The sequence below is a fragment of the Leuciscus leuciscus genome (assembly GCF_965113295.1).
Source record: "Leuciscus leuciscus genome assembly, chromosome: 2".
In the NCBI taxonomy this organism is placed as follows: domain Eukaryota; kingdom Metazoa; phylum Chordata; class Actinopteri; order Cypriniformes; family Leuciscidae; genus Leuciscus; species Leuciscus leuciscus.
The window spans coordinates 27,783,478-27,797,488 of record NC_138726.1 but is presented as its reverse complement, the minus strand read 5'-3'; the positions used below and the strand labels follow the sequence as shown (position 1 = coordinate 27,797,488).

Below are 14,011 nucleotides of genomic sequence, written 5' to 3'. Positions count from 1 at the left end.
TACAAGAAAAATAGAAGATATATCAGGAAATCAGGAAAAGGAATACAATAAAAAGGAAAAGGGAAGTGAAGTGAAGGTACAGTTTAAGGGAGAACCTTTCATTATTTAGCACGGCCCCAGCTTGAGGATTTAGACCTTTTTTATGTGATGGCCATGCAAAAAAATAAAAAAATAAATACAGTTGTCTGTGGTTTCAAAATTTGTTGTGGCCTGAATGAGAGTGAGATTTCCTAGCCTGAAATTGTGTCTCCAGTCCGCCCCTGCCACATACAGAAAATGTATTCACCAGGTGTTGAAGATCACAACTGGGCTGTGATATCAGGTTCTCAAATCTACAGTAAGACTCTCACTTTCACCTTGAGTTAACACTCCATATTTCCCACTTCCATCTACAAATTAGTATATTAGTCTACCCATCAGCCAATGCCCCTCCTCATCTTCACCTACCTTCATCTTCATCATTAGCGCTGACTGTGAGGACGGTGGAGCCCACGTCAGCATCCTCATCCACGTCCACTTCATATACAGACTGTGCAAACACCGGCTTGTTATCGTTCACGTCACTGATGAAAATACGCACATACGCCGTATCTGATGAGAGCAAAAACACAAACAAGATTAGCAATCTGTGTTTGGATACTCTTATCTTTCCTTCTCATCTTTTTTACATTCAAGTGTTTGCCTCTCTCTCTCTCTCCTCCCTCCCATCTTTGTAAAAATCTACCATTTCTAATTCCATCAAGTTCCTGTGTCTTGTTTGTCTCATTCATTTTCTGTCCATCTTCATCTCTCTATCTTTCTCTCATGTGATCTATGTCGTGTCTGAAGTCATCAGGTGATTTGAAAAACCCTGGGGGTTCTGTGTTTACTGAATGCAGGTAAGTGAAATTTGTGATGCTTGCCCTATGTAATATAATTAATTATGAGAAGACGCATCAATTACAATCTGCTGCTGAAGTTAAGAGCAGTTATTAAAGAGATAGTTCCACCAAAAAATGAAAATGCAGAGGCTCTTTGCATTGAGTGTAGTTTATTCTAGTACATTATAAAAAGTATGGAATAATACATTTTTTGTCATGACAACTCTGAGTGTTTGCCATGGTAATGGGTATGACAATGTTGATATGCTTGGTCTTGGAGGAATAGAGCTGCTACGCTGCTGCTGTTGCAAATTAAGTAGAGGACTTGTTACTGCCAATACATATATACGACACACTGCTGTGAGCAAGTAAGACATGCTTCTGCTGTACAATATAGCATACATGAATTACCCGTAGCTTATCTATACAGGTGGAGCTGGGGAAGGTGGAGGGTTTCTGAAAGTGCGCTGCAACTGCTACAGCATACGCTGACCAAGTATTTGAAGTTTGAGCAGCGAGCTCATTGGCTACTGATACAGCAGGAAACAATTGTATATGCCCTATAGAGAATGATGTGATTGCAAGCAGATTGAGTTAAGGACCCATCAGCCTGCACCATCTAGAGTTTCATTACAGAACTTTGTATATACTGTAGAGCAGTGGTATTCAAATGGCGGACCCTTTGTTCCATTCGAACCGTGGGACATAATTGCGCCATTTTACCGTTTCTACAGACTAAAGTGAGCAGACCGTCAAAACAACGGAGAGGTCGTTTACGGTAATGATCTTTCGCCACTATATCCTCTAATATTTTTATCTAGAGCCAAACGCGTTTCATTCGAGCCCTTTCCGCTCTGTGCGTGTTGCTTCTCTCTCTTGCTAAAGACGTAAAGTGCCACATGAAAAGCAGCAGATGACACGGTTATTTTAACAACAGAAGCAGAAACGTGGTGAGCAGTAAAATAGATGATTTTGCTAAAACACTGCAGAACAAGAATGTTGCAAATATAATTATTTTTATGTCATACAGATGACTCCGACCGTTTAACTAAACCAGGTTTGTAACAAGTTAACGCGTGATGCCAATAGAGTTTTTTTTTTTTTTTTTTTTTTTACACATTTAGCATAATTAATCAGCATATTATGTGCATTTTATAATAAACAATGTTATAATTTGGAAAATGATTTAGAGATGGCAAGGGAAGACAAAAAAACTTTGAAATTACTAGTAAACTTTTCTGTGCTCATGATGAGAGTTTTGATTATTAGATTATGTATGTTGTTTGTTTTTAGTAGTTTATTACTTTGAGCAATATATAAATATGGTCCATACTTTTCTTAAGAGGTAAACCTAGAACCCCCAGTATGTTTTCTCAGTCCCAAGGTCTTCTATGTGCCATGTCTAAATGTATATAATAATAATAATAATAATAGCCTGATAAAACATCTGATTTCACCTTTTTATTTTCATATCCAGTTGGGAGAAATATTTACTTTTTTTTTTGGTAAATATTGGTAAAAATTCTTAGACATTACCTTTTTGGCTCTTGGGGCCCAAGATTCTCATCTTCGATTACTATTTTGAATGTGTAGGGGTTTTTTTTTTTTTTTTTACAAAGTACTACGGCTGCCCCTATGGAAATGTATAACTGTTCTAAAAAGGTATTGTCCGGATGGACCTCCACTGGGAATGAAATATAGATACTGTACCTCATGGAACTTTAATTGAATACCCCTGATATAGAGTGTATATACTGTATTTATTAAAATCATTTATGGTTAAATGGCTGCCTTATTGGGACATTACTTGTCCCTATCCCTAAAGGCCACATCTACACCTACCTCTTAACCATATTGAACCTGCTGATCAGTACACATGTCTGTTACATGTATGGTCTGTCTCCTATGTTTCATTGTGTTTTTGGTTTATTCCTGTGACCTAGTTTTCCCAAGTCTGTTCAATTAGTTATGTCATTCACATGTGCCCTGTTAATTTACTAATTAAGTTCCTTTGTTTGCTCTGTAACCCTTAGTTTTCATTAATAAAACACTGTCTCAGTGTGGACGGAAGGCCAAAACGGAGGGAAAAAACGAAAACGTATTAGTGTGGACAAGGCCTTCCTCTCTATCCGTTCTCGTTAATGTTTGTGTGGTTTTCTCCTGCGTTTCTCCTGGTTCCTGAATGCTTGTGATTAAAGTCTGTTTCCTGAAATTATTCCTCGTCGTGTTTCTAATATACCACGCTACGTAATAATGTCCTTGAAAGTCCAGGAAGGGAGCCACATTTTTGAGCCTATCAATATTGTAACAATATCAGCTGCATGTGTTGTGAATATGCCAATAAAAGCAAGGACATATTTAAAGTACAGGCCTATTAAATACATTATTTCCAATAATAAATCAATACCTGTTGGGCACTTTTTTTCCCACTCTTTTCAAATATTTTATTCATTGTTTATATAAAATAAATAACTCTGAGCTGATATGAGGAAATGAAATGGGAAAAGTAAGAAGAATGGGATCGGAAAAAGACGGATTCGAACTTGGGTCATCAATTTTGTCAGTCATTTACTCTCATTTCATTTCATTCTGATTCTGGATATCTATATTTCTTCTGTGAAACACAAAAGAAGAAATTTTGAAGAATGTTAGCCACCAAATATTTTTGGTAACTGCTTAGTCATGCTGGACAAAAAACCCCACAAAAAAATCCCAAACATTTCTCAAAATATATTTTTATGTTACACAGAAGTAAGTCATACAAGTTTAGAAAGTCATGGAGAGTTTTTATTTTTGGGTGAACTACCCCTTGCATACAATTGTAAAAAAATGGACCGAAGAACTTAAACAAACAAACAAACAAACAAACATGCAGTGACCTTTTCAAAACCTTCAGTTCAGTCAGGGCTGTGAGAGGCAGATAGACTCGTAGATAAAGTGTCTGATTCGAGTCTTGATCCTGCTCTCTTTCTGGCGTGTTATGTTGTGTAAAAAGAGCACAGTATACGCTTAGCTGCCACTTTATGACAGGTTGACATGTTGTTCAGAGCTCCACCATGAAGACATGGTCATGTTTTCCCCTCACAAATGCAGAGGCACAACTCTGTTGTGTGATTTTCACACAGCACTTGTTTTTGTGTGTGTGTTTCCTTGTCACATGGATGTTTTTGACAGCATCTTAGTACAATTAGCATCCACGTGTTTCTGTGTAATTATGTGCATGTGCACATGTGACTCTGCTCATCAACACCCTGTCTCTTGTGTGATCGACCATATTTGACACTGCCACGGTGTCAAATTGATACTCCACATTTGTGTATCTCACTGCAGTTGTAAGCGTGTTGGAGCGCACGTCTTTTCCCCTATTTGTAGTGCCAGGCAAACTGTGAGCAGACAGACAACAGAGGAGGATAGAGAGTACTGGAGCAGACTGCTTTCTCTCTCAGACTGTCCCAATACAGGTCCCCAATAACTCCCCCTCCCCTCTGGCACATTCATCAACATTTAAACCAGCAAGAATGTCACACACAAGAACTTTTTTTTCTTTTTCTTTTTTTTTTTCTGTGTGTCTTGCTGACTTCAAATGTTACAGTGTTATTTGGGAAAAGCAAAGAAGGAAAAAGAGATGCTTTTAATAATCCATACAATGAATGAAAAATACATTTCTGTGAGACTCTGGCTAGCCCTGTGGTTTAACAAATCCAATCAAACTGTTACGCTATCTATATTAAACGAGGATTATGCAATGTAATATTTTACGCAGCTAATGTAAATATTCCCCTGAACTTTAGATCCCATTTAGCTCTGTATGGTGAAGTCCCACTCCACACTGCTTACATCCAAACAGTTAGTGTATGAGATTGACAGCTGTAATGAATCTCAAATTCTTTTTTTATTGATAGCACCAGTCACCATTGACAAAGATGAACATCAAATATGGTCTGAATGAGTTCTGAATATTTAAGGGAGTCAGTTAAGTTGTAAAATGTGGATATCATAACCAAACGGTGTGTGTTTAGAAGTAAAAAACAGACTAACATCACGACTGCAAGTGTGATTTTGCAGTCTGGTCTCATTATTAATATGTAGGTATTAATACATAACATTTACAGGCATACATTTTTGTACGTTTGTACGTTTGGATGGATGCTAAAACGTACTGTCATGGTATGTAGCGAACTCGAACACGAACACAAATATGATGAAGGAACAGGAGTATTTTAATATAAGTTTCGGGCAACAGGCCTCTCAAATTGCGATGGATGTTATTCACACTAAGTGAAAATAGCAACAATGTTATATTTACACTAAGTGAAAATAGCATTTTTCTTAGCGATATATGCTATTTACACTAAGTTTAAATAGCAATAGATTCTATTTACACTAAGTTCAAGTAGCAAAATATTCTATTTACACTATAAATAGCAGTATTTTCTTTGCAATAAGTGTAAATAGCAGTTATGCTATTTACACTTATAAATAGAGGCAGATACTATTCGCAGGTATGCCATAATAACAGAGTTTAAATTATTATATATTTTTTTATTATTAAATGGATGCCTCCCTATAAAGCCCTTCCTAAACCTACCCCTAACCGATAAACACTTTATTATTTAACACACGTTTGACACTTTATTTCCACTTTTCGAATATTTTCTTCATTTATATTGAAAATAAATGCCTTACTGATCTGATATGTGATGGGGAAAAAGGCAAAAGGCGGATTTGAACTTGGGTCAATTTGCATCAAAACTTTCTGCCACGCACCTTTCCCCTAAACCATTGCTACTGTTGGCAATCCAGCGTCTTCCATAGTTTTGTCTGGCCTAACCAGACGTCAGTGGGTGGAGCTCTGCCAACAAGGCGGGCTATTTGCACTTAGTGTAAATAGACACTCCGCAAGTTATTTATTGCAAAAATGTCAAAAGCGAAACCAAAAGTAGTCCAAATGATGATGTATTGTAGTCGCAGTTCTCTTAAGTTAATCGCTGAAAATGTTACCAAGATCCACTTGGTGAAGGCACGGATTTCTCATTCAAATGCACATCACCCAAAACACGGCATGTCACAATCTGTGATGAAACAGACAGGAGCCAATGAGCATTTGATATCTCTGTCGTAAAATGTGTCGTAAAGCCCCTTGAGGTAGCATTTTTTTTTATTTATAATGAACGTGGGATTTGAACGGGATTAACAGTCAGTGCTGGGAATGGAGATGGAAATCGCTGAAAAAAGACTTAAATTTGGGTCTGGTCCTCACAATCGCATGTATTCTAAAGATTTGGATTACAGCACATGAATAAAATGAATGACTTTTGTAATTTTTTTTTGCATTTTTTGCATATTTTATGGTTCTATTGTCTATACTGAGAAAACGCCTCGGTTACGACTGTAACCTCGGTTCCCTGAAGAGGGAACGAGCGTTGCGTCGAAATTGGCGCTATGGGAACGCTTTGCGTGATGACGTCTTGAAGCACATGTAAAATCAGTCCAATGGTGTGGCGGAACGTCAGAGGCGGGTGACGTCACGTACCAGGAAGCTATAAAAGCCGGCCCGAAACAGAACACGAAAGCTTCGTAAAGTCTGAAGTCGCGCTGACAGGCATGAAGGAGATATGGCAAGGCGACGCAACGCTCGTTCCCTCTTCAGGGAACCGAGGTTACAGTCGTAACCGAGGCGTTCCCTTTCAAGGGAACTCGCGTTGCGTCGAAATTGACGCTATGGGAACGTCTATACCAACGCCTCCATACCTACAAATGTCTGTCCTGTGTGTAATCATGTGAGCAGCACTAAGAAGACAAAACATGAGACCCTGGAGCAGAGTCTAAATCCAGAGAGTAGAACCTGACGAAGGTGTGCGGTGAGGACCAGCCTGCCGCATCACAGACGTCCTGTAACGATACTCCTGATATAAGGGCCTTAGAGGCCGCCATACTCCTAGTAGAGTGCGACCGGACAGCCAAAGGAGAAGGCTGTCCAGCCGCCTCATAAGCATGTGAGATAGCCTCAACCACCCACTTGTCCATCCTTTGCTTAGACACCGGACCTCCCTTGTTAGGAGACCCAAAGCACACAAATAATTGATCACTTTTACGCCACAGGGCAGCTCTGTGGACATAAGCGTCTAACGCCCGAACTGGGCAAAGCAAATTATTAGCCTCCTGGTCCGCATTCTGAAAGGGAGGAGGACAGAAGGCCTGCAGAACAATAGGTCTTGCCACATTAGTGGGGACCTTGGGGATATAGCCCGGTCTAGGGTGAAGAAAAGCTTTGACCATACCCGGAGCAAACTCCAAGCATGACGGAGCAACCGACAATGCCTGGAGATCCCCTATTCTTTTAAGAGAAGAGATGGCGAGAAGAAACAGAGCTTTCAGAGTTAGAAACTTCTCAGGAACCTCCTCAATGGGCTCAAAGGGGGCCATGGAAAGGCCTTGCAGCGCAACGGACAAATCCCATGGTGGCACCCTAGAGCGAACTGCAGGCCTCAGCCTCCAAGTGCCACGAAGGAAACGAGATACCAGAGGGTCTTTCCCCACAGACATTCCACCCAAAGGAATGTGGTAAGCACCTATGGCCGCCACATAAACCTTTAAAGTGGACGGGGTCAGACCTGCAGTGAACCGGTCCTGCAGGAACTCCAGAACTGTACCAATTGGGCAGTTGACTGGATCCAACCGACGGTCACTACACCAAGAAGTGAATACTCTCCACTTCAGGGCATAAAGTTTCCTCGTGGAGGGAGCTCTGGACTGTAGAATGGTCTCAACAACCTCAGTTGAGAGACCTGACTCTATGAGCTGGGCCCCCTCAGAGGCCAAGCCCACAGGTTCCACAGTTCTGGGCGGGGGTGAAATATTGAGCCCCCTGCTTGGGACAGAAGGTCCCTCCTGACAGGAAGCTCCAGAGGATGCCCGTCGAGGAGGGACACAAGATCGGGAAACCATACTCCGCCCGGCCAGCGCGGGGCTATAAGAACTAGATGGACCCGGTCCCTGCGAACTCTTTCCAGAACTCCCGGGAGCAGAGCCACTGGGGGAAAAGCGTACAGACGTAGCCTCGGCCACGTCTGTACCATAGCATCCAGTCCCAGAGGAGCTGGATGCCTGAGGGAGAACCAAAGTGGACAGTGAGACGTCTCTCGAGACGCAAACAGATCCACTTGTGCTTGGCCAAACTCCCTCCATATCAGCTCCACCACCTCGGGGTGGAGCCTCCATTCCCCGGGCCTCGGCCCCTGTCTCGACAGAGTGTCTGCTCCTATATTCTGTACCCCGGGGATGTAGGCTGCCCTGAGTGACAGCAACTTCCCCTGGGACCACAAGAGGATATGGCGTGCCAGATTGGACAATGGGTGCGAGCGCAAACCCCTTTGGTGGTTGATATAGGCGACTACCGACGTGTTGTCCGTATGCACTAACACATGGTGTCCCCTGAGATCTGTGATAAAGCTCCTCAGAGTAGAGCTGAAGATCTTTGCCCGAACCCGACGGGACCCGACGGGTTTGGTCGGGTTCGGTCTTAATTTCTATTATTTTACACGGGCTCGGGCCGGGCTCGGGCTCGCGCTTCGGGTTGCGTGGTAAATGAGCGGTCAGGTGATGTGTTTAGATTAGCGTGAAAATGGATCTTGAGGAGGTGAAATGGAGGCTGGTCTCTGGAGGACTTATTTTATTTCTTTGTTCCAACTTCCAAGTGGCCTCTAGCCTCCGTTAGTCATGAATAAATGATGTTAAAAAATGTATAAATTACTCCTTTTTTTTACGAAAGACAAAGCTGTGTGCGTGCGGCGCAGTCTCTTTTTTCCTTTCTCTCCCTTTTCCGCCGAGTGGTGCGTGTGCCGGCTCGCGGTGTGAAGCGCGTGTCCGCGCTATTCTCCGACACTCTTATCACTGCTGATAGACGGCCTTTTGGACAGTCGGGCTGTAAACGGGTTCGGGCTTTTAAAAAGCTGTCAATCAAAATGTACTTGTCGGGCTCGGGCCAAACTCTGTCGGGCTCGGGCCTTTTCGGGCCGAACTTTTAAGGCCCGATTACAGCTCTACCTCAGAGCCCGGAAAACAGCTAACATCTCTAGGCGATTGATATGCCAGGAACGATGATGGTCTTCCCACAGACCTTGAGATGAGTGACCCTCTAGGATCGCTCCCCAGCCCGTGAGGGAAGCATCCGTCGTTAGCAGTTTGCGACGACAAGGAGCTCCCAGCACTGGGCCCTGGGACAGGAACCAGGGTTTCTTCCACATAACCAAGGCACGTAGGCATCGCCGCGTGACCTTGATTGTGCGAAATGGGTTGCCCCTCGGGGAAAACCCTCTGGTCCTGAGCCACCACTGCAGGGGCCTCATGTGCAGTAGTCCAAAAGGTATCACGTTGGAAGCTGCTGCCATGAGACCCAACAGTCTCTGGAACTGTTTGACAGTGAGTAGCTGGCCTAGCTTTACACTTTTCACAGCTGCAAGGATGGAATCTACACGTGGCGGTGACAGGCGCGCCTGCATCGACACTGAATCCCAAACCACGCCTAAAAAAGTGGTCCTCTGAAGTGGAGAAAGCACACTCTTCTTGGCGTTCAGCCGTAACCCCAGCTCTTTCATGTGGGCGAGAACAACATCTCGATGTTGAACCGCCAACTGATGTGACTGAGCTAAAATCAACCAATCGTCGATGTAGTTCATGATGCGAATACCCTGGAGGCGCAGAGGCGCCAGAGCTGCATCCACGCATTTGGTGAAAGTGCGGGGTGATAAAGCCAGGCCGACTGGAAGAACTCGATATTGGTATGCTTTGCCCCCGAAAGCAAACCTCAGGAACTTCCAATGACACAGACGGATGGAAATATGGAAATATGCGTCCTTGAGATCTATCGTGACAAACCAGTCCTCGGATCTGATCTGTGGCACGATTTGTCTCAAAGTTAACATTTTGAACTTGAGCTGCATGACTGACTCGTTCAGAACTCGAAGATCTAAAATGGGACGCAATCCCCCGTCCTTTTTTGGAACTATGAAGTACCGGCTGTAAAACCCGGTTTCCCTGTTGGAGGGAGGTACATATTCTATGGCCCCTTTCTCTAACAGAGTGTTTACTTCCTGTTCCATAACCAGAACCTGCTCGGGGCCCACCACTGTGGGCAGGACCCCCATAAACCGAGGTGGGCGTTTCTTGAATTGTATCTGATACCCTTTTTCCACGGTCTGCAGGACCCAACGAGAAACATTTGACAGTAGCTTCCACGCTGTCAAAGATTCTACTAGAGGTACCAGCCTCTCGAGACTGGTTTCTGGATTTTGTTGCTGTTGAGTAGTCGGTTCGTCGCCCTGTAACGGCGCACCGGCAGGGAACGACCGAACAGACTGCTCTAGCACCCTCCTCAGAGGGGGCGGGCATCCCGAGGCCACTACGTTTCCGGGTGGACCTTGAGATATGTGCTCGCCGGAGACCGCTGCGCCCTGTAACACCGGAGGCGACAGGGTTGGCAGAACGGTCCCCTGAGGGCACCGAAGAGAGACGGGCACCGTGAAAAGAGGTGTTAACCACTCTGCTTCGGGGGGAACTACCCTCATTTGTCCTGAGCCCTCGGACGTCAGGACCTTTTCCCAGCAGCCTTCTTGGCGGTAATAACGGTCCGCAGATCCGTTTTACCCCTCGAAGACTGCTGGGTTTGAGAGCGCCCTCCGTGTCCCCGAGATTTTTGTGGGGGAGCACGGGAGGACACACTCTGTTTTTGAGTGGCACGATGTTCAGCGCTCTTTTTAGAGGAGTGAGGCTGCTCCCGCTCAGCAGCCTCAATGAAAGAACGGCGGGGAAGAAGTTTTTGCAATGCAGCTGCCTGTTTAGCAGCTTCCTGAGATTTAGCTACCGCACTGTTAACTGCATCACCAAATAATCCAACAGTGGAGACCGGAGCATCTAAGATAACGTGTTTTTCTTTCTCTTTTATATCGCTCAGATTGAGCCACAGATGCCTCTCAGTGGCCACCAGGGCTGCCATAGACCGCCCGATTGATTTAGCGGTCTCCTTGGTGGCCCTGAGAGACAGATCTGTGGCTCTGCGTAGTTCGGCCACCGTGTCAGGACCAATTCCCCCGCCCTCCTCTAAATCCCCCAATAATTCTGCCTGATATGCTTGCATAATAGACATCGTATGCAGACACGCTGCAGCTTGACCAGCGGCTGCATACGACTTATGAACCAGTGCTGATGTGAATTTCACTGGCTTGGAGGGAAGTGAAGGAGCCTTCAAGGAAGATGCCGTTGCTGGAGAGAGATAGCTCGCAAGCGTCTCCTCCACCTTCGGCATCTCCCCATAACCATATTCTTTATATTTATGAATGGAAGAATAGTGGGATGTTTGTGGTGTATAAACTCTGTATGACACTGGTTTTTCCCACGATCTCGACACCTCTGTGTGGAGATCGGGAAAAAACGGAAGGCTTCTTCGCTGAGGCTGTGCACGAGATGGCAGGAAGCGTTCGTCGCGCTTACTTTTCGAACGAACGTCCTGCCTATCCTCTGGCCACTCAATTGATAATTTTTGAACTGCTCTCGTGACAACATCGAGCAATTCCTCAAAAGCGTGAGACTGAGGTGGCGAATCCTCAGACTCAGCTTCAATACTAACAACGTCCAACTCCTCAGAGCTGGACAATTGCAGTATTGGTGCCTCCATCGGGGGGGAAGAAACCGCAGCGCGTGCTTCCACACCCTGATGAGAGGCACTGGATCTATCAGAAGGATGTTGAGATAAGGCAGAGCCCGTCTCAACATCCCCTGATAAATCCATTTGTGAACCCCAGGTCTGAGATCGACGCCGTGCCTCGGCAGCGGCGGGACCCAAGCCCTGGGGAACGTGGTCGGGATTGAACCGAGCCAAGCGGGATCGGAGCGTACGCAATGGAAGCGCCTCGCAATGCACACAGTCACCACCCTCGAGTGCTGACTGGGCATGCTCCTCACCCAAACAAACAACACAAAGAGTGTGAGTATCACCTCCCGTTAAATAACGCGGGCAGGGATGGACACACACTCTAAACTGCTGCTTGCTCGCCATACTGAATATATATATATATATAATATAGACAGACAACACCAAATAACAAGGACAGATTCAACACAGAGCGCAACTGAAGACTCAGAAAGCTTTCGTTTTCTGTTTCGGGCCGGCTTTTATAGCTTCCTGGTACGTGACGTCACCCGCCTCTGACGTTCCGCCACACCATTGGACTGATTTTACATGTGCTTCAAGACGTCATCACGCAAAGCGTTCCCATAGCGTCAATTTCGACGCAACGCGAGTTCCCTTGAAAGGGAACACCTTTTGTGCCCCATAGCAAACAAAATAAATATTACATGAAAAATAATGATTAAACGACTACAGAAATGTTATTAATTTAAAGGTTTTAAAGTTGTGTCTTGTTTATAATCCTTCAAAACAAGTATGCACCAAAAAAAAAAAAAAAAAAAAGTTTAATAAATGCTACTGAAAACAATGTCATTGATATGACAACTGAATACAATAGACATATTAGGCTGCTTGTACCTGAGTTGGGCTGTCCATGCTTCCCTGGCCTGGCTGATTCCCAGCCATCTACTGACTTCACTTCCAAAAGGTAGGATCCCTTGGTCTCACGGTCAAACACAGCCTCCGTAAAGATGGTGCCCAGCTCAGGATCAATGCGGAAATACTGATAGTCTCCACTTCGGTCATTCAGTAGAGAGTATGAAATCTGGGACACACACACACCCACACACACCCACACACAAGAAATGGGGGTTAGAAGAAATGAGGAGAATTAGTGTGCCACCTGTCACAGAACAGTTAACAGGCTTGTGTGAAAAGTGCATTAATAATTGTCTTCCTGTGTACATGTTACAGCCTTTGTCTGTGCACATGTGTGTATAAGAGAACTCCAGAGAACCTATCTAATCCCATGTAATTAAACAATCCAGCTTTTTCCTAATAATTTATTCACACAGCACTCTGAGCTAACGCTGAGACCTCCTGTTGCTTGTTCTGCCAGTAATGCCTCTCACGCACATTGGCAATTTCCCAGCAGGTAAAGCAGAAATCAGGGCCATTCAAGTTAAGAATAATGAAGTTGATCTAGATAGCCAAAACCGTTGAATTGATGAAGAAGTGCCAACTGCTGTTTCAACAAGCCCCAAACAACAATTATCATACAAGCTGTTCTGAACAGCCACACTAAACCAGCATGATGTGGGTATTAAATGATGCCCTGCCGGCCGCATTAGAGCCGAGAACTCAAATAAGAGGCTGAATTAAATGTAAACGGCATAATAAAATGATTGCAGGGGTCAGGTTAATAAAACACGCAACAAACCCCATCTGGCACAAAAGGGGATGTGTGTGTGTTGGGTTGTAAGAGAAAAATAATGATTCTCTCTCTCTCTCTCTCTCTCTCTCTCTCTCTCTCTCTCTCTCTCTCTCTCTCTCTCTCCAGTGGTTTTCCCACTTACAAAGCATGTAATTAAAAAAAAAAAAAAACATCCAGAAAATCACATTGTATGATTTTTAAGTCATTAATTTGCATTTTATTGCATGACATAAGTACATCAGAAAAGCAGAACTTAATATTTGGTACACAAACCTTTGTTTGCAATTACAGAGATCATATGTTTCCTGTAGTTCTTGACCAGGTTTGCACACACTGCAGCAGGGATTTTGGCCCACTCCTCCATACAGACCTTCTCCAGATCCTTCAGGTTTCGGGGCTGTCGCTGGGCAATACGGATTTTTAGCTCCCTCTAAAGATTTTCTATTGGGTTAAGGTCTGGAGACTGGCTAGGCCACTCCAGGACCTTGAGATGCTTCTTCGAAGGGCCACTCCTTAGTTGCCCTGGCTGTGTGTTTCGGGTCGTTGTCATGCTGGAAGACCCAGACACGACCCATCTTCAATGCTCTTACTGAGGGAAGGAGGTTGTTGGCCAAGATCTCGCGATACATGGCCCCATCCGTCCTCCCCTCAATACGGTGCATTCGTCCTGTCCCCTTTGCAGAAAAGCATCCCCAAAGAATGATGTTTCCACCTCCATGGTTCACGGTTGGGATGGTGTTCTTGGGGTTGTACTCATCCTTCTTCTTCCTCCAAACACGGCAAGTGGAGTTTAGACCAAAAAGCTCTATTTTT

The 14,011-nt window shown here is 44.4% G+C and overlaps 1 protein-coding gene across 1 annotated transcript in view; it reads right to left on the bottom strand.

Annotated features, from left to right (window-relative positions):
• Window positions 1-14,011, bottom strand: part of LOC309492798 (neural-cadherin) — a 290,251-nt gene that overhangs the window by 102,424 nt on the left and 173,816 nt on the right. The window contains exons 15-16 of the mRNA XM_082161808.1: window positions 12,403-12,589; window positions 448-591 (exon numbers count right to left, since the gene is read on the bottom strand). Coding sequence (XP_082017934.1) covers window positions 448-591; window positions 12,403-12,589 — 331 coding nt within the window. The remainder of the gene's footprint in view (window positions 1-447; window positions 592-12,402; window positions 12,590-14,011) is intronic.